The sequence below is a fragment of the Zingiber officinale genome, chromosome 6A (genome assembly GCF_018446385.1).
Source record: "Zingiber officinale cultivar Zhangliang chromosome 6A, Zo_v1.1, whole genome shotgun sequence".
NCBI classification, from domain to species: Eukaryota; Viridiplantae; Streptophyta; class Magnoliopsida; order Zingiberales; family Zingiberaceae; genus Zingiber; species Zingiber officinale.
Genome location: NC_055997.1, coordinates 123,522,356 through 123,548,775, shown reverse-complemented (window position 1 = coordinate 123,548,775; position 26,420 = coordinate 123,522,356). Strand labels below are relative to the sequence as shown.

General features: G+C 38.5%; 2 protein-coding genes and 1 long non-coding RNA gene across 3 annotated transcripts; 1 reads left to right on the top strand and 2 right to left on the bottom strand.

Moving 5' to 3' along the window:
• The first annotated feature begins 307 nt into the window (after window positions 1-307).
• Window positions 308-652, top strand: LOC121995261. Its single transcript, XM_042549044.1, has one exon. It carries the CDS (start codon window positions 308-310, stop codon window positions 650-652), a length of 345 nt encoding a protein of 114 aa, XP_042404978.1.
• Window positions 653-1,997: 1,345 nt separating this feature from the next.
• Window positions 1,998-2,699, bottom strand: LOC121995260. Its single transcript, XM_042549043.1, has one exon. It carries the CDS (start codon window positions 2,697-2,699, stop codon window positions 1,998-2,000), a length of 702 nt encoding a protein of 233 aa, XP_042404977.1.
• A 5,565-nt stretch (window positions 2,700-8,264) lies between these two features.
• Window positions 8,265-10,089, bottom strand: LOC121997874. The gene is made up of 2 exons (XR_006116391.1): window positions 9,046-10,089; window positions 8,265-8,959 (listed from the first exon to the last, which is right to left on the bottom strand). It is a non-coding gene; the product is annotated as an uncharacterized LOC121997874 (long non-coding RNA).
• Between the last annotated feature and the right edge of the window lie 16,331 nt (window positions 10,090-26,420).

Here is a 26,420-nt window from a genome sequence, read left to right as displayed (position 1 = left end):
GTACCTAAAATCATGGTCCACCAGTCAAATCTCCAAAATAATTTCCCAGATCTGATCAGGACATCTAGTGAGAGTGCAGTGCGGATTACCCTCCCAGGCTACCACCACCACCACCACCACCACCACCATCTCCATTCTTCGATCTGAAGAAGGGCGGCCCTCCACTTAATTAGCTTTCTTGCTCGAAGCCCACGATAAAAAGTGAGATCATGTTAAAGATGGAGTACAAAAGTTCTCGGTGAACCCCTACCAATTCAGAAAGACTCAAGGCAGAAAGACGTACGCTGTCATTTGGTCGCTAATAATGATGGAGGACTTCAGGCCTAGGGCCTATGGAGATGGGCGGATAGAGATGGAGGTGTACGGGAGCAGGCCCGAGCGTTCAGTCTCCGGAACTCACGATCTCGGATGCTACAGCGCATCCTATGCTTCCTCCCAGAGCCACAGCCAAGTTCCTAGGGAGACGAATCTGAAGGAGGGGAGCGGCAGCTCTGGTTCCTCTTCTTTCAGGAGCGGTTGGAGCCTCGGCGACCCTGAGCTGCAGAGGAAGAAGAGAGTGGCAGGATATAAGGCCTATGCTATGCAGGGAAAGATGAAGGGAAGCTTAAGGAAAAGCTTCAGGTGGCTCAAAGACAGAATTGGGTGGTGGTGATTCGTAAGATACTAGTAGTACTATATAGTATTGCATCTTCATGCCTTTTGATTTTATATATATATCTTAGACATTAGAAAAGATTGCAACTTTGTTACGTTGCTCGCAAAAATTAGTTGAGTGATGATGATGTTGTTGTGATGGGATTTCTATTATTGAGATCGTTGGTTAACCTCCTCCTTTTTCGATTGAAATAGATTAATTATGATCTTTCTCTATAAATCTGGAGCACAATTTCATAACACCTTTGGTTGCATGCATCAAAGACTCAGAGATCATGGGTTGATTTTGGACTGAAAATTGGGCCAACCCAAAAATATTTTCAGCTTAATAAATTAAAATTGATGTAAACTGTTTTGAAAACAAGAACGGTAGATTTTGATCTTTTAAAACCATAAAGCATCTAAGGTTGCCATGGTCATCAACATTGTAGAACTACTATAATTTCACTTTCAGGAGAACACGAAATACATTCTAAAACGTGATATACAAAACTATTTTTAAGCTATTTTATTTTCCAATCCTACAAAACTATACCCCGAAAAAAGTTGGGACACTTTAAGTTATGGGTTTTTTTTATGTCCTTATTAAATTGCAAAAAAATATATTATATGTGTTTTGGTGACATAAAAATGTAGTATAACTGTATAAGGATGTGTAGCATGCCAAAGCGCGCTAATTAGTGACTTATAATTTGTCCCAAATGTTGAAATAAAGATTTTATAGCATATAAAAACGTAGCTATGTCCTTCTAAAATACAAAATAAAATTTATGTAAAACAAAAATGCCCTATAATCATATGTTTGGGACAAATTATTACTATAAGAATAAAATTTTATAACAAACAAATGTGTCCCCAAAACCGTATACATTTTTATTCATATAAATTTAAACCAATTTAGATATGTATAATAGTTTTATCTAACTTAAAATGTCTACAATTATAAAAAGAAAAACGCAGCAATAATCCAAACAAACATTTAGAAATATTTCTTTTTGAATTTAACTATCTTTAAGTTTGCCTAGTAATTTTGCCAAAACTAAAGTGCCAAAAATAGAGGGGGGGGAATTATGGTAGCGAGAAGAATTAAGAGAATAGTAGTTGTTTTTAAAATTAGATTAATTTAAATGTATATAGTATTTTTAAAATTTAAATTATTCTAAATTAAAAAATAAATACATTTTTTAATATTTTTATTTTTAAAAAAAAAATGTAATGACATTATGTGACTTCCCTTTCTGAATTTATTTTTAAAATATATTTTTGATATTTTGAAATTTTTACAAGTTATTATGGGTATAATTCACATATACAAACACTTGGCATTTACAGGAACATCTATCTCAGGCTAGACCCATCGCCGCCTCATTCCAACGATGTTCATACTCTGGAGTCATTGGATTCATCCTCTGCTGAAGACGAAGCTGCTCATAGAACCTTCTAATGAACTGCTCTGCCTGCTCGTCTATATGCTTCTCCACCTCCCCCTCTTCCTCCTTCACAGGGAATGGCGAGTCAGTAACCCTTACTAGTCGCCGCTCTGTCACCGGGCTTTTCTGACATCTCCACAGCCTACCTTCCGGAGACGGGGATGGTGCCACGGAAGACGACTCGGCGCAGTCCTCCTCGTAGTTCAGCATATCAAGTGCCTCCGCGAAGGCCATCGCTTCATAATCATCGTAGCGATGGTGGCTGCGGCGGTGGTTCCGGTCGAAGGAAGGGTAGGTGGGAGTCGCACTGCAGCTAAACTCCACATCCCTTGGGTCGTAGAAGGGGACATCTGGATCCAGGGATCGGCAAGAGAAGCCAGAGTTCAGTAAGCTCACTCCACGATGATGGTGGTGGTGATCATGGTGGCGGCGGCGGTAGCCACGGTGATGGAGGAGCGTCATGAGGTTGCCAAGGGCTTTTCCGATGACCTTGCCGCGCTTGCGGAGGAGGTGGAGATCCATCATGAGTTTGTCCTTGGAGAGGCCTTTCCTGATCATGTACAACACCACACTCACTACGTGCCAAAGCCTCTTCCCTGCTCCTGTGGACTCCATAATTTGGACGGCCCTTGCCTAGTAAAACCAAATGCTTCGGTGGGTGGCTGCAGGGAAGGGAAGAGTGGAGTGAAGGTATTTAAAGGGCAACGAACAGAGGCGGTAGTGAAGACGTTTAGTTCAATTATTGAATTAGAAATAGCTAGAAAGTCCTCCAAAGAAAGTGAGATAAGATCGTTAGCAGTGCTGAAGGACATTTTGTTAAAGTTTAAGTGAATTAATTCAGCTCTGCTCGAGCGAGGAGAAAAAACACTAGTGACAGTTGTCCAGCCACGTGGAATGGAAGTGGGCCCGGCGTTCAAGTGCATGAAGAGAGTGCAGCAAGTTGGGTAATTGTCCTCAAATAATTGGTCTTCAGATGTGAAGGAATGAATTATAGGTGGGGCTTCGTATGCAGCTTTCCCTGCCATATATGTTTAAGTGCATTGCAAAATGGAACATGTACAGATCCATTTAAAATGCAAATTCAATTTTCCTTTTTCTTAGCACACATCTATGATAATTATAGAAATTAAGAAAAAAGAAAAAATTAGTGAATGGAAAATTGATGATTGAAAATATAAAGTATAAACTCTAAAAGAAAAAAAAGCTTAAATTATTCTAATTATTCTAAAAATTAAATATATATAATTTAACACCACCTCAAACTCATGATATTACAGCTAGAAACATTAAGAGTTTGTTAGATAAGAAATGAAAGTGTGAAGTAGAATGTGACTTGGTAAACATATCAGCGATCTATACCTGAAACAAAAGGTAATGTGATGGTGTCAATCTGAAAATGGTGACGAGTAACGTGACAATCAATTTCAATATGTTTCGTCCGCTCATGAAAAACTGAATTATGTGTAATTTGAATAGCATTCTGATTATCACAACATAACGGAATAGGTTAATGAAAAGAAATACACATATCTACAAGCAACCAATGCAATCAAACTATCTCACAAGTAGTTGAGGTCATGACACGATACTCAACTTCTGTGGAAGATCTAAAAATAATATTTTGCTTCTTACTCTTCCAAGAAATGAGGGAATCACTAAGAAAAATGCAGAAGCCAATGGTAGATTTACGATCCGTAGGATCACCAACCTAATCCGTATCAGAGTATGCACGCGGTTTAAGAGATGAAGTAGAAGGAAATAAAAGATTTTGAAATTGAGTGTCCCGAAAATACCTGAGAATACGAAAAACAACAACCCAATGAATTATAGTTGATGCAACGACAAATTGATTAACCACATGAACAGCATACGCAATATCTGGACGAGTCATAATGAGATAAACCAAGCTTCCAACAATAGTTCTGTAAAAACTAGGATCCGACAAAGGTGAGTCATCAGATGGAGAATATCGAGCATTAGTCTCAATAGGAATATTAACGACTCTATTATCAGTAAGACAAGCATGCTTAAACAGATCAGATATATACTTTGACTGGGATAAAAGATAACATTTCGGGGAATAAGCAACCTCAATGCCTAGAAAGTATCACAGTATACCCAAGTCTTTCATAGCAAAATGACTAGCCAACTCAGACTTCAGGGAAGCAATTCCATCAAAATCATCACCAGTAATAATCATGTCATCGACATATAATAATAAAAGAATACGACATGCACTCGTACATCTAACAAACAATGCTGAATCATGATTACTAGGATGAAAACTAAGCAAATTAATCATTGTAAAGAACTTCTCAAACCAAGCGCGAGGTGTTTGTTTGAGACCATAAAACACTTTACAAAGTCTACAAACTTCACCAAGTTGGTGTGAAACACAAGGAGGAGGTGTTATATAAACTTCTTCATGAAGATCACCATTTAAAAATGCATTCTTGACATCCATCTTAGATATTCTCCATCGACGAACAGAAGAAACAGTAATCAGAGTATGAACCGTCATTATTTTTGCAACAAGAGCAAATGTTTCCTCATACTCCATGTGATACTCCTAAGAATAACCTTTAGCAACAAGATAAGCTTTGTATCGCTCGATAGATTCAGCAGATTTAGTTTTGATCTTATATATACCCAACGAGAACCAATAGTGTGTTTTTCTGGTGGCAACAGAACCAAATCACATGTATGAGTCTGATGCAAAGCAGTTAGTTCTTCAGCCATAACATTCTACCAAAGTGGGTTACAAATATCTTCTCTATAGGATACATGCTCAAAAAGACAATGAATAGATGTAACAAATGAAGCAAAAGAATGAGAATAACAAGAGTAGGCAAAATTTGACAGTTTAGTAGACTTACGAATACGAGTGGATTGACAACAGTGGAGAGAAGGATTATCTGCAACCTCAGGAGATGATTGGGTAGTGGCAGAAGGAGGAGCATGTGGATCGGATATCTCAGGAACCAAAGTACCAGATTCAGTTGAGCTACCAGTAGGAGCTGTGGGTGAAACTTCCTCAGTGTCGGTATTAAAAGGATCAATACAAAGTAGATCTGACTTTGTCATATTATGCAAACTAACTAGAATAGAAAAGAATGGAATATGCTCAAGAAACACAACATGACGAGAGACATACAATTTTTACTAACGGGATCAAAGCAACGATATCCTTTTTAAGTAACATCATAACCTAAAAAGACATAAAGAGTAGATCGAGAGGCTAATTTATTACACCCGATATGTGGATGAAGGCCAAAGCAAGTACAACCAAAAACACACAGAGAGGAATAAAGAGGAACATGCCCATACAATTTTTCTAAATGTGACAAGCCTAAATTATGTGAGGTTGGAATTCGATTAATCACATAAGAAGCGGTTAAGGATTGCTTCTCCCTAAAAGGTACTAGGAACACTGACAGATAATAAAAATGAACGGGTTGTTTCAACAAAATACCTATGTTTTCGTTCAGCCACACAATTCTATTCAGGAGTATATGTACAAGAGATTTGATGAATAATACTATGAGAAGCAAGTAATTGTGAAAAATGATTCGAAGTGTATTCACCCCCCAAATCACAATAAAAACACTTTATGACACTAGAATGTTAAGTTTTCACAAGAACTCTAAAGTTGTTGAAAATAGTAAGATAATCAGACTTGTGTTTCATAAGATATACCCAAGTGTAACGAATGTTCATCAATAAACGAAACATAATACCTTGACCTCCTCCCTTTTGTAGAAATAGGAGAGGGTCTCCACACATCAGAATGGATAAGATCAAATGGAGCAGAAGAAAAAGAACGACTTTTAGAAAATAGTAAGGCGAAAAATTTGACCAGTTTACAACCATTACAATCAGAAATATCAGAACTTTTTAAACGTCTTAGTATTCCTGTAAAAGCTAAAAATTACAAAAGAGATGCTGAAATATGACCTAAACGAGAGTGCCACAAATAAAAATCAGAAGATGAACCATTAAGATGAAAGATGATAAATCCACACTCGAAGGTACAACTTTTGGTACTTTGAGTTGATCTAAAACATAGAATCCTCTTTGCCTATGACCTGTCCCAATCAGCCTTTGAGATTGCGGATCCTGAACATAACAATTGGATGTAGAAAAAGAGACTAGTTATCCAAATTTACATAATTGACTAACAGAAATAAGATTTAAAGTAAGACTCGGAATATAATAAACATTAATAAGAGATAAACAAGATGTAATAATTAAATCGACACTTACTAATGACATAGGAGTATCATCAGCAGTCACAATAGATATAGATGAACGAGAAAAAAGAAATAAAAGATGATAAATTAGATGACATATGATGGGAGACATCAGAGTCCAAAATCTATAACGATGAAAATATACTTGAAATACTAGACAATGACAAATTTATATGAGAGGAAGTTGACATGGCAGAGACTGTGAAGCAAGGAACTGTTGAAATTGCTCCAACATATACGAATCAGATTTCCATGAAGCATCTGCACGACCAGGCATGATGACAGAACGAATAATGCTAGGAATAACCAAACTGTAAGGCTACACATATGTACGATCCGTAAAAATGGATGTCAGGATCAATCCGTGGTTTCACAGAGAATTTGAGGCAGAAAAAGATGTCAAATGTAGAAATCGACAACACAGGACGTCGATGTCGAAATCAATAGAAAAGGACGTCAATACTAAAATTGGTAACACATGGCACCGAAATTGACAGAAAAGAACATCAGCGTCGAAATCAGCAACATAGCACGTCGGCGTTAAAAGCGACAGAAAAGAGCCTCGGTGCCGAAATCAGCAACATAAGACATTTGCGCCGAAATCGACAGAAAAGAACGTTAACGTCGTAATCAGCAGAAAAAGAGTGTCGACGCCGAAATCGATAAGACAGGTCATCGCCGTCGAAATCGACAGGATAGGGCATTCGTGCCGAAATCGACAGCAACAGGAGGAGATGTCAGTTACAACAGTAAACAATAACATGAGATGGTAGAAAAAACTATGTCAGAAAAAAAGAAGCTTGCTCTGATATTATATAAAAATTATGAAAAAAGAAAAAAATTAATCATATTATTCAACCTTAAATTGATGATTAAAAATATTTTATATAGTTTAGTTAAGAAATCATAAAATCTAAAAGGAAAAGAATCAAATTATCCTAAAAATTATAAATAAATATATATATATATTCTAACAATAATATATACTAATTAATACCCAAAACTAATGTAATTTGATCCCAGATTCTCTGCACCATCACTTTTTCAGTGGATGATAAAAATAAAAAATAAAAAAAAGCGCTTATGCATGCATTTTGAAGTCTTCTTTATGGGTCTGTTCCTGTTACTCCATCTGAAACTACTTGCTGCTCAGAGATTTCTTCTCGAGTAAGAAACTGGTGTTGCGTTATATGACAAAAATTGTGAAAGCCATCCATCCCAATCATGTTTCATCTTTTCCCTAACTTTTGCACCAGATTTGTTTTTAACTAGCTAATGCCTCCAATTTCTTTTAATGCTGCGTTGCGTTGGCAGGGAGTTGCACTATGAGCTCTTATCCATTAGACCAATGCTAAATGAAAATGATTGGCTTTTGTTTTTCCTGTACTAGTGCAAGCTATCTGAACTCCTCCTTCAATTGTAAACTGAAGGTTCAAGCTAAATAGATTTCCCCTGATAGACATGACTTCAGAGTATTTGGATTTGTTGTGGTTACTCTTACCAGACCTGTTGTTAATTCTTGATTGAGGTTCGATTCTGTGGGAAAATTTTTAAATATATATTGCACTAACTAAAGTAACCTAGAAAGAAATAAATACTTCCGAGAATAATCTCCATTGAAGAATAATGTTGCTTAGCTTTATCATGTAGTTTAAGTAAAGATACTAGCACTATTTCAAAACACTTGTTATACACGTAAACAACTCCTTTCATGGAGTTTGTCACCGTGAAATGCACATTTGAGGATTGATTGAGTGCATATCGAATTAAAAGTGAAGGGCCCTATATTAATAATTTATTCCGGCATTAATTGTTCTTGAGTTTTACCTTTTGATCCCTTTTCCTAAGTGGATAGAATTGTTGAAGTAGGTCCAAGAACGGCTATTCTAAAGGGGATAAGCCCAATGTAAAGTTTCATTTGCACGATGGAGAAAGAACAAATTAACTATTAAGCAAGTAATGTTAAAAAAAATAAAAAGGCACCTGCCTCTTTTTTCCTTAGGTTTAACACTTATCATGTATTATTGATGCGCTATGCTCGTATTTGGATTGATAAAAGTTACACCGAAATTTTGTTTTCATATTATTTTGACTTAGATAAGACAAATTAAGAGGCAGTTTACACGGCTCGCTGGAATGGAACATAAGTACCAGTGCTGTCAAACTTTCTTCCACAAAAGTTGTACTCCACCTGTCGGACGGCTGAGCCCATTGCAAAGCTGGATCACCGCCATCTTCGGCAGCGTTGGAGTGGAACCATAGAGCGGTTGGGGCATGATCTGTACGTCGTTGCTGCATTACATGCTTTGTCGTTGGCCAGTACGTGGCGCAATCGCATTTCATCACCTTGCTGCATAATCTTTTTGATCTACCAGAGAAGATACGGTGAAAAAGATTCGAAGGAGAAAAGTTTGTGGATTTAGGGAAATAAATTTCACTCCGACGATGGAAGGAAGCTACAATCGATGTCAAAAATTTCTACTCGTGTTTCGTCGTCTTTGGAGGTTTAAATAATAAATTTGGTGGATGGGAAGTCATGGAGGAGTCGCCGCTGAGGGACACGCGTCGGATGAGGTACTGGTAACCGTCGTCTTCTCCCTGTTTTTCGCCCTTCGCTCGGGACTACTGCAAAATACATACCAGAGTTCTGGTCACCAACCCTTACCTTCTTTAGCAATTTCTACTTTAGACTAAAACATATGGAAGATTACGGCCGCAACAGCACCGCTCACTATCACCACCGCCATGGTGAAGGCGGCGGCCGGGGGGGCTCGGTGGCGGCTCCCTTCGTGCTGAAGACTTATTGGATGGTGGACGATCCGTCGACGGACACCGTCATAGGATGGGGCCACGACAACAACAGCTTCGTCGTCGTGGACCCTTTCGCTTTCTCGCAGGCGCTCCTCCCTTCCTACTTCAAGCACAGTAACTTTTCCAGCTTCGTCCGCCAGCTTAATACTTACGTGAGTGCTAAAGATTTTACAGTTTGCCTTTTGTGGAGCATCTGATTTCAACGATCAATCGCAGGGTTTTCGCAAGGTGGATCCGAATCGGTGGGAATTCGCTCACTCGTCGTTCCTGCGTGGCCAGACGCATCTGCTGAGGCTAATAGTTCGGAGGAACAGCGGTAGCAGTGGGAAGAAGAAGGAGGAGGGGTGGGAGGAGGAGGAAGTGGAGGAGGAGGAGGAGAAGGTGGCGGCGGAGGTGGTGAGGCTAAAGCAGGAGCAGAGGAGGATCGAGGAGAGGATGGAAGGGATGTGGACCAGAGTGCAGGAGACAGAGCGCCGGCCGAGGCAGATGCTGGCGTTTCTAGTCAAGGTGGCCGGAGACTCCAAGCTACTGGACCATCTCCCCGGCCTTGCGACGGACGCCATCGAGGGAGGCGCGAAGCGAGCCAGGCTCTGTTCCGGGACCGACAAAGGGGACTTTGCTGGCGGTAGGAATCAGTTTGGCGCATGGGCTGGGATTCAAGACGGAGAAGAAGCACATGAGGCGTACATGGGGACGTCCGTCGATCCGGTCGTTGTAGGCGGAGGACCAACGACTGTGGGCATTGTATGCAGAGGACCAACAGCTTTTCCTCTCTCTTTTCCAGCGGAGAATGGGTTTTAGCTTTTGCTAGTTGGCTCTGTTTTTTTATCCAACTCTTCTTGCAGTCTCCTCTGTTTTGTTTTTCTCCATTTCCTGTGATCGTTTTGTATCTTTCTGTAAGTTCTCATCAGAAACACCAGTTCTTGATAAGATTCGATGGAACTGCTCTCAGTGACATGTTCTTAAGCATCATCAGATTGTTATTACTGCATCAAAGATCCTTTATAGCTTTCTGTAGAATAAAATTAGTTTACACGCCCAAAACACTTCTCCAGTTACAGAATATGAGTCAAATGAGCTATTACTGACATTGACAGAGGGATGATTGAGATATTTTTCTTATATGTACTTCCAAAAAGAGACTCTCACATAGTGTTGACGGGCGACGATGATTGATCCGGTGGCACCTGAGCTCTGCACACACTCAGACAAGCACACGGACGTTAGAGGTCAGAAACTAGAGAAAAAGTCTCCGGAGCAGACCTTTCGATGCTCAAGTCAAGTATTTTTTCCCCAGAAGATCAGTGTACGAAGGAGAAAGAAAGTAGAAGACAAGTACGAGAGAGCGTACTTACGTAAGGGAGAGAACTTCCCTTTTTATATGACAGTGCGTCACTCTGGAGGCTGACCGATGTCAGAGAATGCCAGGTGTTAAGTCTTGTCAGATGATGGAGGACACGTGACATTCTCCTGTAGGCTGAAGGAAGGTTCCATTTGCATATTATCGCAACTTGTTTGAATATTCTTTGACACTCAGCAGTTATTTTCTGACAGGCGATTACGATTGTCTGACCTTGTTGTCATTGTTGGTTGCTACTCGGAAAACCTAATGGTTCCACTGTACAAAAATTTTGTACAAAGGTCTGAACTTTTTTCCTAGCTACCATGTGTTCTTTTAAATTAAACTTGGATCGCCTGCGGAACTTAACACGTTTGATCCAAATTTAATCTATTTGTTCTTTTAGGTTTTGACTTGGATCTCCTGCGGAACTTAACACGTTCGATCCAAATCACCTAGGTTATTAATTCCATTAAATATTAATTTCCAAAATTGGTTTCCAGTACTGACGTGGCGAGGCACATGACCTTCTTGGATATGGGAGCAACCACCACCGACTAGACAAAACCTTTTAAGGAAAACTAATATTTAATTTCCTAAAATAACTTTAGGTCAACCGAAAAAAACAATCAAATCACAAGGAAAAGAAAAACAAAAGAACATTACATCGAAAACAAATTCGAAACACTAAATCGTATGCCTCTTGTATTTGATATTATTTCCAAAAATAACTAGTATGATGCGGAAAGGAAAAATACTAGTTATACCTTCTAGAAAGACCTCTTGATCTTCTACCGTATTCCTCTTCTAACCTCGGACGTTGTGTGGACAATGATCTTCCAAGATGAGGACCACCAAAACACCTTCTTCTCCTCCTTGCTAGGTTCGGCCAAATCAAAAGTTTCACCAAGGATGAAGAAAAACACCAACCAAACTCTAAGGGATGAAAGCTTTCTCTCCTTCTTCTTCTCCAAGTAGTATCCGGTCACCACAAGAGCTCCAAGCAAGAGAGGGTTTCGGCCACCACAAAGAGGAAGAGATGGAGAGAGGATGGCCGACCACAACACCAAGGAAAAGAGGGAGAGAATAATAGATGTTGTATCTCATGAAGGCACCCCAACCCCCTCTTTTATATTCCTTAGCTTTGGTAAATAAGGAAATTTAATTATAATAAAATTTCCTTAACTTTCCTTGACATGAATTAATTGAGAAAAATAAAATAAAATTTTCCAATTAAACTTGTAATGGTCGGCCACCTCATGGAGATCAAACAAGATAATTTTCAATCAACAATTAAAAATTCCTTATTTGTCTTCGGAAATTTTAAAAAATAAAATTTCCCTTTAAAATCCCTTCATGGTTGATAAAAAGAAATTTCTATAATTTTAATTTTTCAACATGTGAATAATTTTTAAAGAAAAAAAATAAAATATCTTTCCTATCTACAAATAAGGAAAGAGATCTAATCTCTTTTCTTAATCTTTTGTAGAAGAGATATTTTAATTTTAATTCTCTTAAATAAATTATATCTTCCACATAAGAAAAATTTAAAATTAAAATTCTTTTAATTTTAATGGGGGCCGGCCACCTAAGCTTGGGTTCAAGCTAGGGTTGGCCACCCATGAACCAAGGCTTGGCCGGCCCTAGCTTGAACCACAAGCTAGCTTGGTCGGCCCCCTTATCATGGATATGAAGGTGGGTATAGTACTCTATAAATAAGAGGCTACGATAGGGACCGAGAGGAGGAATTGATTTTGGTCTCCCGATAAAATTAAGCATCCCGTGTTCGCCCCGAACACACAACTTAATTTTATCAATAATAATTCATTCCACTAGAGAACTATTATTGAACTACCGCACCAATCCCAAATTACATTTTTGGGCTCCTTCTTATTATGAGTGTGTTAGTCTCCCTGTGTTTAAGATGTCGAATGTCCACTAATTAAGTGAGTTATTGACAACTCATTTAATTAATATCTTAATCCAAGAATAGTGCCACTCAACCTTATCGTCATGTCGGACTAAGTCCACCTGTAGGGTTTAACATGACAATCTTTATGAGCTCATCTTGGGGACATTATCAACCTAGATTACTAGGACACAGTTTCCTTCTATAATCAACAACACACACTATAAGTGATATCATTTCCCAACTTATCGGGCTTATTGATTCATCGAACTAAATCTCACCCATTGATAAATTAAAGAAATAAATATCAAATATATGTGCTTGTTATTATATTAGGATTAAGAGCACACACTTCCATAATAACTGAGGTATTTGTTCCTTTATAAAGTCAGTATAAAAGAAACGACCTCGAATGGTCCTACTCAATACACTCTAAGTGTACTAGTGTAATTATATAGTTAAGATAAACTAATTCCTAATTACACTACAACCTTCCAATGGTTTGTTCTTTCCATTTTGGTCGTGAGCTACTGTTTATAATTTATAAGGTACTGATAACATCATCTTCTGTATGTGACACCACATACTATGTTATCTACAATATAAATTAATTGAACAACTACAGCAAATGTAGACGATTTGACCAAATGTGATTCTTTATTCAAAATAAATGTTTACAAAAGCTTAGGCTTTAAGTATACACTCTAACAATCTCCCACTTATACTAATGACTAAGCTGCCATATCTTCTGCCATACACCTGATTCTCATTCCCTCCACATGCCGATCAAAAGCTTTGGCCGGAAGGGCCTTACTGTAAGGATCTGCCAGGTTATCTGTTGATGCAATCTTGGCGATGACAACTTCTCCTCGCTTCACGATATCTCGTATCAGGTGGTACTTGCGCTCTATATGTTTACTTGTCTTATGGGCTCGTGGTTCCTTCGAGTTTGCAACTGCACCACTATTATCACAATAAATTGTGATGATTTTGGGCAAATCAGGAATCACATCTAAGTCCATTAGAAAGTTCCTGAGCCATACTACTTCTTTAGCCGCCTCAGAGGCTGCTACATACTCAGCTTCCATGGTTGAGTTCGAAATACATTTCTGCTTAACACTCCTCCATGCAATGGCTCCACCTCCTAAAGTAAACACATAGTCTGATGTAGACTTACTGTTGTCCCTATCTGATTGGAAATCTGAATCCGTGTAACCCACAGGGAGAAAATCGTCTGCTTGGTAAACTAGCATATAATCTCTAGTCCTTCTCAAGTACTTTAATATATGCTTTACCGGCCGCAGTCCAATGTTCTTGTCCAGGGTTACTCTGATATCTGCTAACCATGCCCACGGTAAAACAGATATCAGGTCTCGTACATAGCATTGCATACATTAGGCTTCCTACAGCCGAAACATAAGGAACTGCTTTCATGTCCTCTATCTCCTTTGATGTCTTTGGAGACATCTCTTTAGATAGAGCTACTCCATGCCTAAAAGGTAAGAAACCTTTCTTGGAATCCTGCATGCTAAAACGAGCAAGGATTGTATCTATATATGAAGCTTGGGACAGACACAACATTCTTTTCTTGTGATCCCTTATAACTTTGATCCCAAGAATGTGTGCACAATCTCCTAAGTCCTTCATATCAAATTATTTGGACAACCATACCCTTACGTCCGATAATACCTTGACATTGTTGCCAATTAACAAAATATCATCTACGTATAGTACAAGAAATACCACCACGTTTCTGTTACACTTCTTGTATACACAAGACTCATCCGGACACTGAATAAATCCATATGACTGGATTACTTCATTAAACCAAATGTTCCAAGATCTTGAAGCTTGCTTTAATCCATAAATGGACCGATTGAGCTTGCACACTAGATGCTCTTTGCCTTTTTCAATGAACCCTTCTGGTTGCTTCATATGGATGTTCTCTTCAAGACTTCCATTAAGGAAAGCCGTCTTGACATCCATTTGCCAAATCTCATAATCCATATGAGCAGCAATGGATAAGAGTATCCGGATAGACTTAAGCATGGCTACCGGTGAAAAAGTCTCCTCATAATCGATTCCCTCTTTCTGAGTGTACCCTTTCGCAATAAGCCTAGCTTTGAAGGTTTCTACCTTCCCGTCTGTCCCTCTTTTCTTTTTGTAGATCCACTTGCATCCAACGACTTTTACACCATCAGGTGGCTCTACAAGCTCTCAGACCTTATTAGAGTACATAGACTCTATTTCAGAATTCATTGCCTTTTGCCAAGATGTTGCATCTATATCTTGGAGTGCTTCGTCATATGTTCGGGGATCAGGTTCATGTTTACCCGGGATCAAGTCCGAAGACTCTCCCAAAAACATGAATCTTTCAGGCTGCTTTACAACCCTCCCACTACGACGAGGCATTGTCTGTGGTTGTGTATCATGTGTGACACGTGTTGCAGTCTCTTGTAGTACTTCATCTTGTACTGTTGGTACTGAAGTAGACGTGTCCTCTCTAAGTTATTCTAAAACAACTTTTCTACTGGGCTTGTGATCCATTATATAGTCTTCTTCTAAAAACTGGGCATTGGTGCTAACAATGACCTTCTGGTCTTTAGGACTATAAAATAATCCACCTTTCGTTCTTTTGGGATACCCCACAAACACGCGAACTTCTGTACGAGATTCTAACTTATCAGCATATGGTTTCAGCACATGTGCTCTACTACCCCAAATCCGAATATGTCTTAGACTGATCTTTCGCCCATTCCACAATTCTGTGGGAGTAGAAGAAACTGATTTAGAAGGTACTAAGTTCAGAATGTACACTGCTATTTCCAGAGCGTATCCCCAAAACGAATTTGGTAATTCTGAATAACTCATCATCGATCTAACCATTTCCATAAGAGTCATATTCCTTCGTTCTGCCACTGCATTCTGTTGGGGTGTACCAGGTGCAGACAGTTGGGATTGAATCCCGGCCTCTGATAAGTAATTCCTAAACTCTCCTAAGAGGTATTCGCCACCACGATCAGACCGTAGTGTCTTGATACTTTTACCTAGTCGTTTCTCCACATCAGCCTTGTACTCTTTGAACTTATCAAAGCACTCGGACTTGCGACGCATTAGGTAAATGTATCCGTATCTTGAATAATCGTCTATAAAAGAGACAAAATATTCAAAACCACCTCTTGCCTGGACAGATATAGGACCACACAAATCAGAATGAACTAATTCTAACACTTCTTTGGCTCTATACCCCTTGGCCTTAAAAAGCCTCTTGGTCATTTTACCTTCCAAGCAAGATTCACAAGTCGGAAAATTTTCCAACTCTAATGAACCCAGAAGTCCATCGGCTATAATCCTCTGAATGCTACTTAAGTTAATATGACCAAGTCTTAGATGCCAAAGATATGCTTGGTTCATTTCGGAAGGTTCTTTTCTCTTATTTGGGTTAGAAAATGAGTTATAAATTTCCATGTTTTGCTTTGTGGGAGAAATTGGATTTAAAGTATACAAATTGCCAACTAATGCACCAAAACAGATAATCACTTTATTTCTTTTAATAACTACATCGTTATTAAAGAAAACTGAATATCTATCTAAAAACAGTTTAGAAACTGAAATTAAATTCTTTCTAAAACTGGGTACATAAAGACAATTTCTTAAAACTAAATTTCTATTTCTATTAAAAGATAAGTAGACGTCTCCCACTGCAACAGCCGTCACCTTAGTAGCATTACCCATGTAGGCGGTAATCTCTCCTTCAGTTAGTCGTCGGGTTTCCTAGAACCCCTGCAAGAAATTGTAGACATAATCAGTGGCTCCCGTGTCTACACACCAGGTGCTGGTAGATAACACCGCTAAACATGTTTCAACAACTAGAGCATGAGATATACCTTTGTTGTTCTGATTCCTACGAGGACAGTCCGCCTTCCAATGCCCTGACTGCTTGCAAATGAAGCACTTGCCCTTCGGCTTCTTCATTCCAGCTTTAGGTCCTGTACTCTGAGATTTATTCACTTTCTTTGCTGAACCAACTTGTTTCTTCTTCTTCTTTCCTTTCGGTTTAGAAGTAGAACCATTTTCAGCATAGTGAATATGAGAATTGTGACGAAACAAACCTTCTGCTGCCTGAAGTTCTGTCAGTAATTCCGCCAATGAATATACCCTTTTGTTCATATTATAATTCAGGCGGAATTGCTCAAAACTTCTAGGTAGTGTTTGGAGAATCATATCGATCTGGGTTTCCCCATCAATTTTGTTGGAGCAATCTAGGTGCCCTAAGTTTTGATGTTTGGGCAAAGATTTAAGTTAGGTTTATTGTTGTATTTGATATGCATTGTGAGTGTGCAGGATACAGGTACAACAAGGAAAGTCCAAGGGTGAGTCTTGGCGGTGAAAGTCCAAGCATGTAGTCTTGGCAACGTAAGTCCAAGTGTGATCTTGGCAAAGGAGGAAAGTCCAAGGATGAGTCTTGGCGGTGTAAGTCCAAGCATGTAGTCTTGGCAACGTAAGTCCAAGTGTGACTTGGCAATGGATGAAGTCCCGGAGGCACGACCTCCTGGCAAAGGAAGACCCGACAACAATGACAAGGCCGATGGAAGCTCCAGAAGGCAAGACGTGAAGGATGGGGAGGCATCCGAGGGACGCAAGGCTGATGGAGGAGGCTAGAAGGCTAGGTCTAGGTTGGTCGGGCGAGAACGAGTGCTAAGTGAATGTACTCGAGGTAAAATCCTAGAATTAGGGTTTACTGTAGCAGTACTGCAGCGTTACTGTAGCAGTACTGTAGCAGTCGACTGGTGACTGTAGCAGTCGACTGATGCACTGTAGCAGAGCCGTTGAGATAGTCGTTAGGCTGGCACCAGTCGACTGGTGCAAGGACCAGTCGACTGGTAACGGGCAAATCAGGTTCTGATTTGTTCCAAGCTCTATAAGAAGGAGCTTAGTATGACCGGCCAAGGTGATGAAATTAGACTTGGTTAAGGTCTAATTAGTAGTCTACAAGTGCTCAAGAGTTTTCCTTGTGTCCAAGAGGTCTTGGTGAGTTTGTGGTGAGGTTTCTCCACCCACAAGGAGTTTGAGCTAGCCGGAGGTCTTCCGGGGAGTAATCCACCGACGGATAGGGATCGTCCACCTTACGGACACGCCGTGGAGTAGGAGCTTTATCTCCGAACCACGTAAATGATCGTGTAGCTTGATTTGCATTCTTTCTTGTCTTGTATTTTGTTTAGCTTGTTTATTTTTGTATTATTCCGCTGCGCAAGCTAACAACGTAGGAAGCGAATGATTTGAGTGAGCCGCAATTCACCCCCTCTAGCGGGCACATCGGTCCTAACAAACTTCTCCTCCAAGGATCTGTATTTCGTTTAGATAAGTCATCATCTTTAGGATATGATCCCTCACAAGAGTACCCTCTTGCATGGTGGCTGTCATTATCTTTCTCATGGCTTCTTGTCTAGAAGCCTGATCCTGATGACCAAAGAGTTCCTTGAGATTGTTCATAATATCATAAGCTGTTGGTAAATCTTGATGCTGATGTTGCAATACATTTGACATTGAAGCCAAAATGTAACACCGCGCCATCTCATCTGCCTTTACCCATTTCCTATGATATTCAATCTCCTCTTGGGTAGATTCACCAGTGGGTGCATCAGGACAAGGCTCAGTCAGTACAAACTTATAGCTTTCAGCAGTAAGAACAATGTCCAGGTTCCTTTTCCAATCTATGTAGTTAGGACCAGTAAGTCTATTCTGTTGTAGTATGATGGACAGTGGGTTGAAAGTCATCTTAAGAATCACAAATAGCTTTTGGTCAGAACTCTAAATTTAGAATAATATTGATTCCTCAAACAATACTATTTTAAATTAACCAATACCTCAAAACACCGTGAATTTTGTATGCCACGATAGTATGGACGTATACAAATTCAACATTTGTAAAAGGAGGGTTTTAACCCATTAATTTTATTATCTTGTTAACCTAACTTTTTGACAAATAAAATTAATAGTTGGTATCCTTTGGTCACACGAATAATAGCAGTGACTCCGATGGGGAGGATACTATTAAACGTGTCTAAGTGTATACCATTACTTGACACTAAGTCCATTAATAAGATTGTGCCCCTTCCGATGGGGAAGATCACACGCTCTTAATTAACTTCCTATAGTCATCCAAAATGGAAGTTTGTTCTAGTGATCCACAAACAAGCTCATCCGATATGGAGGAAGGCACTCAGAGCCAACGCGCAATCTTATTTGCATCACTTACAAACCAGTAATGAAGACCGTGGAATTTATTTAAAATCCCTCTCCCACTTAGTTATTTATAAATGAGGAATTTTAACTATGTTAGCCTACTAAAACTGTATACTAATATACACACACAACACAATATAAAAGCAATAAATAGAAAAATCTAATTTTCAACTATTATGGCTTTTATCTATGGTTGTCCTCCGTGCGTTGTCATCCCAAGTTGCTGCCATATTTGGCCACCGCCACCGGGTCTAGATGTCGCATCCATCTTGCTCCTTGTTCCACTGCGCCTCTGGTCCTCAAAAGGTTCCACGCCTTGCAAGATTCGATCCGCGACATAAATAGAATTTTACATTTTTCGATCCTATATTCCTCGAAGGAATGTACATGTAAACTAGATCGAACATAAAATAAAAATTTACATCCATCGATCCTATATTCCATAAAAGGAATGTACATGTAACTAGATCAAAAATAAAATCCTAATAAAAATTAAATACAGCTCCTGCTGTATTTTATAATACAATCATGCACACACATATAAATGCCCTTGACATGTCCAAGGGTCCAATCACACACATAAAAACTATAAGTCATAATAGTTGGATCCTGCATCCATAAAGTTAGCACATCCTACTATTAACCTGCCTAAATCATGTATGTCATGTGCATAATTAAACTAATACCAAATACACAGAGGCAAAAACCCTAGCTTTGATGCCAATTGTTGGTTGCTACTCGGAAAACCTAATGGTTCCACTGTACAAAAATTTTATACAAAGGTCTGAACCTTTTTCCTAGCCACCATGTGTTCTTTTAAATTAAACTTGGATCGCCTGCGGAACTTAACATGTTTGATCCAAATTTAATCTATTTGTTCTTTTAGGTTTTGACTTGGATCTCCTGCAGAACTTAACACGTTCGATCCAAATCACCTAGGTTATTAATTCCATTAAATATTAATTTCCAAAATTGGTTTCCAGTACTGACGTGGCGAGGCACATGACCTTCTTGGATATGGGAGCAACCACCACCGACTAGACAAAACCTTTTAAGGAAAACTAATATTTAATTTCCTAAAATAACTTTAGGTCAACCGAAAAGAACAATCAAATCACAAGGAAAAGAAAAACAAAAGAACATTACATCGAAAACAAATTCGAAACACTAAAATCGTATGCCTCTTGTATTTGGTATTATTTCCAAAAATAACTAGTATGATGCGGAAAGGAAAAATACTAGTTATACCTTCTAGAAAGACCTCTTGATCTTCTACCGTATTCCTCTTCTAACCTCGGACGTTGTGTGGACAACGATCTTCCAAGATGAGGACCACCAAAACACCTTCTTCTCCTCCTTGCTAGGTTCGGCCAAATCAAAAGCTTCACCAAGGATGAAGAAAAACACCAACCAAACTCCAAGGGATGAAAGCTTTCTCTCCTTCTTCTTCTTCTTCTCCAAGTAGTATCCGACCACCACAAGAGCTCTAAGCAAGAGAGGGTTTCGGCCACCACAAAGAGGAAGAGATGGAGAGAGGATGGCCGGCCACAACACCAAGGAAAAGAGGGAGAGAATAATAGAGGTTTTATCTCATGAAGGCACCCCAACCCCCTCTTTTATATTCCTTAGCTTTGGTAAATAAGGAAATTTAATTATAATAAAATTTCCTTAACTTTCCTTGACATGAATTCATTAAGAAAAATAAAATAAAATTTTCCAATTAAACTTGTAATGTTAGAGTGTATACTAAAAGCCTAGCTTTTGGTATAAACATTTATCTAGAAATAAAAATCACATTGGTCAAATGACTACATTTATGATAAATGTAGTTGTTCAATTAATTTATATTGTAGATAACATGGTGTGTGGTGTCACACATAGAGGATCATGTTATCAGTACCTTATAAATTATAAACAGTAGCTCACGACCATAATGGAAAGGAACAAACCATTGGAAGGCCGTAGTGTAATTAGGTATTAGTTTATCTTAACTATATAATTACACTAGTACACTTAGAGTATATTGAGTAGGACCATTAGAGGTTGTTTCTTTTATACTGACTTTATAAAGAAACAAAGACCTCAGTTATTATGGAAGTGTGTGCTCTTAATCCTAATATAATAACAAGCACATATATTTGATATTTATTTCTTTAATTTATCAATGGGTGAGATTTAGTTCGATGAATCAATAAGCCCGATAAGTTGGGAAATGATATCACTTATAGTAAGTATTGTTGATTATAGAAGGAAACTGTGTCCTAGTGATCTAGGTTGAGAATGTCCTCAAGAGGAGCTCATAAGAATTGTCATGTTAAACCCTGCAGGTGGACTTAGTCCGACATGACGATGAAGTTGAGTGGTACTACTCTTGGAGCTAGATATTAATTAAGTGAGTTGTCAGTAACTTACTTAATTAGTGGACATTTGTTATCTTAAACACAGGGAGACTAACACACTCATAATAAGAAGGAGCCCAAAATGTAATTTGGGATTGGTGCGGTAGTTCAATAATAGTTCTTTAGTGGAATGAATTATTATTGATGAAATTAAGTTGTGTGTTGAGGCGAACACGGGATGCTTATTTTCATCGGGAGACCAAAACCAATTCCTCCTCTCGGTCCCTATCGTAGCCTCTAGTATATAGAGATTTATACCCACCGCATACCCACCTTCTTACCCATCCAATGGGGCCGGCCAAGCTAGCTTGGAACCCAAGCTAGGGCCAGCCAAGACCAAGTGGATGAGCCATGTAGGTGGCCGGCCAAAGCATGGGTCCCAAGCTTAGGTGGCCGGCCACTAGAATATTAAAAAGGATTTTTATTAAAATTATTTCTTATGTGAATATCATGGTTTTAAAAGAGAGTTTAAAAATTAAAAATTTCCTTTTATAGCTTTCTACAAAAGATTAAGAGAAGAGATTAATCTCTTTCCTTATTTGTAGTTTAAAAGGATGGTTTTAATTTTTGGTAAAAACTTTCCTTATTTGTAAATCATCTACATGTTTAAAAGAGAGTTTAAAATTTGAAATCTTTCCTTATTTATTGATTAAAGGAGGATTTTAAATTTTATGAAAACTTTCCTTTTTAACCATGTTCATGATTTAAAAGAAAGTTTAAAATTTAATAATTCTCTTTTATTAGTTTCTACAAAAGATTAAGAAAAGATTTGATATCTTTCCTTATTTGTAGATTAAGAGAGATTTTAATTTTTTAGAGATAACTTTCTTTTTATCCACATGTTTAAAAGAAAGATTTTAATTTATTAAATTTCCTTTTTATTAACCACCATGAAGGGAAAAATTATTTGAGAAATTTTTATAAATTTCCGAAAGCAAATTAGGAAGTTTTAATTCTTGTGTGAATTAAAATTTCCTTGATTAAAGGGATTAAGGTGGCCGGCCATTACAAATAGAAAAGAAAAATTATTTTTAATTAAATAAATTTTCCTTTTTAATGGCAAAAGAATTAAGGAAGTTTTTTATTAAATTTTCCTTATTTGCCAAGACCAAGGATTATAAAAGAGGGGGTAGAGGAGGCTTCAAGGTGAATGTCTCTATTTATTTTTCTCCCTCTTTTCTTCTTTGGGTGTGGCCGGCCCTTTCTTTTCTCTCCTCTCCTTTGTGTGGCCGAAACTTTCTCATGGTGGAGTTAGCTTTGGTGGCCGGATCTAAGAAGGAGAAGAAGGAGAGAAAATAAGCCTCTTTTCTAGCATCCCTTGGAGCATGGTGGTGGTGGCCGAACCTCTTCATCCTAGAAGAAGTTTTGATGGCCGAAACTTGCAAGGAATAAGAAGGTGCTTGGTGGTTCTCATCTCGGAAGATCGTTGCCCACACAACGTCCGAGGTTAGAAGAGGAATACGGTAGAAGATCAAGAGGTCTTTTTAGAATGTATAACTAGTAATTTTTCCTTTCCACATCATGCTAGTTATTTATGGAAATAATACCAAATACAAGAGGCTTACGATTCTAGTATTTCGAATATGTTTTTCGAAGTTGTGTTCTTTTATTTTTCTTTTCCTTGTGATTTGATTGTTCTTTTTGGTTGACCTAAAGTTATTTTAGGAAATTAAATATTAGCTTTCCATAAAAGGTTTTGTCTAGTCGGTGGTGGTTGTTCCCATATCCAAGAAGGCCATGTGCCTCGCCACGTCAGTACTGGGAACCAATTATGGAAATTAATATTTAATGAAATTAATAACTTAGGTGATTTGGATCAAACGTGTTAAGTTCCGCAGGAGATCCAAGTCTAAACCTAAAAGAACAAATAGATTAAGTTTTGGATCAAAGGTGTTAAGTTCCGCAGGCGATCCAAAATTTAATTTAAAAGAACACATGGTAGCTAGGAAAAGGTTCAGACCTTTGTACAAAATTTTTGTACAGTGGAACCTCTAGGTTTTCCGAGTAGCAACCAACACCCCAACCCCCTCTTTTATATTCCTTAGCTTTGGTAAATAAGGAAATTTAATTATAATAAAATTTCCTTAACTTTCCTTGACATGAATTAATTGAGAAAAATAAAATAAAATTTCCCAATTAAACTTGTAATGGTCGGCCACCTCATGGAGATCAAACAAGACAATTTTCAATCAACAATTAAAAATTCCTTATTTGTCTTCGGAAATTTTAAAAAATAAAATTTCCCTTTAAAATCTCTTCATGGTTGATAAAAAGAAATTTCTATAATTTTAATTTTTCAACATGTGAATAATTTTCAAAGAGAAAAAATAAAATATCTTTCCTATCTACAAATAAGGAAAGAGATCTAATCTCTTTTCTTAATCTTTTGTAAAAGAGATATTTTAATTTTAGTTCTCTTAAATAAATTATATCTTCCACATAAGAAAAATTTAAAATTAAAATTCTTTTAATTTTAATGAGGGTCGGCCACCTAAGCTTGGGTTCAAGCTAGGGCCGACCACCCATGAACCAAGGCTTGGCCGGCCCTAGCTTGAACCACAAGCTAGCTTGGCCGACCCCCTTATCATGGGTATGAAGGTGGGTATAGGTGCTATAAATAAGAGGCTACGATAGGGACCGAGAGGAGGAATTGGTTTTGGTCTCCCGATAAAATTAAGCATCCCGTGTTCGTCCCGAACACACAACTTAATTTTATCAATAATAATTTATTCCACTAGAGAACTATTATTGAACTACCGCACCAATCCCAAATTATATTTTTGGGCTCCTTCTTATTATGAGTGTGTTAGTCTCCCTGTGTTTAAGATGTCGAATGTCCACTAATTAAGTGAGTTATTGACAACTCATTTAATTAATATCTTAATCCAAGAATAGTACCACTCAACCTTATCGTCATGTCGGACTAAGTCCACTTGCAGGGTTTAACATGACAATCTTTATGAGCTCATCTTGGGGACATTATCAACCTAGATTACTAGGACACAGTTTCCTTCTATAATCAACAACACACACTATAAGTGATATCATTTTCCAACTTATCGGGTTTATTGATTCATCGAACTAAATCTCACCCATTGATAAATTAAAGAAATAAATATCAAATATATGTGCTTGTTATTATATTAGGATTAAGAGCACACACTTCCATAATAACTGAGGTATTTGTTCCTTTATAAAGTCAGTATAAAAGAAACGACCTCGAATGGTCCTACTCAATACACTCTAAGTGTACTAGTGTAATTATATAGTTAAGATAAACTAATTCCTAATTACACTACGACCTTCCAATGGTTTGTTCCTTTCCATTTTGGTCGTGAGCTACTGTTTATAATTTATAAGGTACTGATAACATCATCTTCTGCATGTGACACCACATACTATGTTATCTACAATATAAATTAATTGAACAACTACAACAAATGTAGACGATTTGACCAAATGTGATTCTTTATTCAAAATAAATGTTTACAAAAGCTTAGGCTTTTAGTATACACTCTAACAGTCATGTAGCGCCCTCTGTCCCGACTGAGTATAAATAATGCAGCTCGGGATGATCAGTCGAGTATACCACCTGGCCTAAACCGTGGGGACCCGGGAGCTGTGGAGAGATCATCCAAGAGCCGATCGGGAGTTGGCTGACCTAGAATTTAGCTTATTGAGAGGAGGTACAACCAGGCCGTGAGAGCCCGACCAGCCAGATCCAGTTCAGGTATCACCTCGACTGCCTACCAAGGTGTTTCAAATCTGGAGTTCCGGTCTGTGAGAACCCGACCATGAATCATGTTGCTGATGTTATCACACGGTTCTACCTCCTCTTTCCATACATGTTAACTGCCACGTTCCCTTAATTTTTGACTACCACCTCCCCTTGACTTCTGACTGTCACCTCCCCTTGACCTCTGACTGTCACACCCCCTTAACTTCTGACTGCCCAACCTTATCAGACCCCATCATTATGCACTGTATTACAAGTCTCTCAGTCAAATCTAGTCAAAAGAGGCTCAGGTCCGACTGACTAGACTCAGGCTCTGATTTACTTGTTCCACCATAACCTATTTAAATAAATGCAACTCTGGTCGAACCTCAGTCTTTGTTTCTTTTTTTCCTTTTTCCTTGGTATTTCTTTGTTTGTTGATAACCCGCTCGGGAATAAGAGTGTAAAAGGCTGACCCCGTGAGTTACTTGGTAGGACCGATTATGTAGCTAGAGGGGGGTGAATAGCTCGGTGCGCTCGTCGTGCTCTTCGTTGCTTGTTTCTTCAAAGATGTGCAGCGGAAATACAAGAAACAAAACATACAACGCTAACACAAAGGATTTACTTGGTATCCACCTCACAAGAGGTGACTAATCCAATGATCCACACACTCACGCACCCTCTACTAATAAAACACTCCTTTACGGTAACTACCGAAGGCGGAGAAGCCCTACAAGTTCACACTACAAGAAGAAAGGGAAAGGGAACAAAATACAAGCAAAAGCTTACAAATTTGCACAAGAAAACCCTAACCCTAGATTTCTTCTTCTTGCCGTAGATTTGCCTCTTGACTTGGAAAACCTCCAAGAACTTCAAGAACTGGCGGTGAGAACTCTGTGGAGAAGCTTTTAGAGCGCTGTGAAGATCTGAGCTGAGGTTGTGGAAGTTCTACCGAATGAATCGAACGCCTGCAGCTAAATATGATGCCAACGGTCGGATCCCGATCGATTGGATTACTCCCAATCGATCGGGGAGGCTTTGGATCGATCGGCTGATCGATCCAGAGCGCCTCTGTGCTCTCAGGAATTGCTTGGGTTGATCGGCTGATCAATCCAAGGCTTATCGTGCGAAAATCGCACTTCCCAATCGATCCACTGATCGATTGGGGGCTCTAGATCGATCGGCTGATCGATCCAAGCATGGAGAGTCATATGTTTTTTTTTAATACTACCATGCTCCCTATTTTTATGGTAAATAGCATTAAAATGATAAATATTAGAACTAGCATGCTTTTTACCATTATTTAAAAGGGTAGGCTCAATAAATGATACATTTCGTTTTACCTTGAAGGCTCTCCCTTGAGTTGTGCTTCTTCCATGAGCCTTGACGGCTTTCTTCCCCTTGGGACATTGGCTCCTATTATGTCCCTTTTGGTTGCACAAAAAGCACACGATGTGCTCGTTGCTCTTCTTTGTTATGGGGACGGTCTCCTTAGGCTTCACCTTGCCCTTTAGTGCTACTTGGCCCTTCTTCTTGGCCAATTTGGGGCATTTGCTCTTATAATGCCCATGTTCCCTACACTCAAAACATATAATGTGATTTTTATTTTTAATTGAAATGTTTATACCTTCATGTGTAGGGATGACACTTTCTCCTTTGGATCAGGA

Coding starts and splice junctions, on each gene's coding strand:
- LOC121995261 (XM_042549044.1), top strand. CDS start 308: ATGGAGGACTTCAGGCCTAGGGCCTATGGAGATGGGCGGATAGAGATG.
- LOC121995260 (XM_042549043.1), bottom strand. CDS start 2,699: ATGGAGTCCACAGGAGCAGGGAAGAGGCTTTGGCACGTAGTGAGTGTG.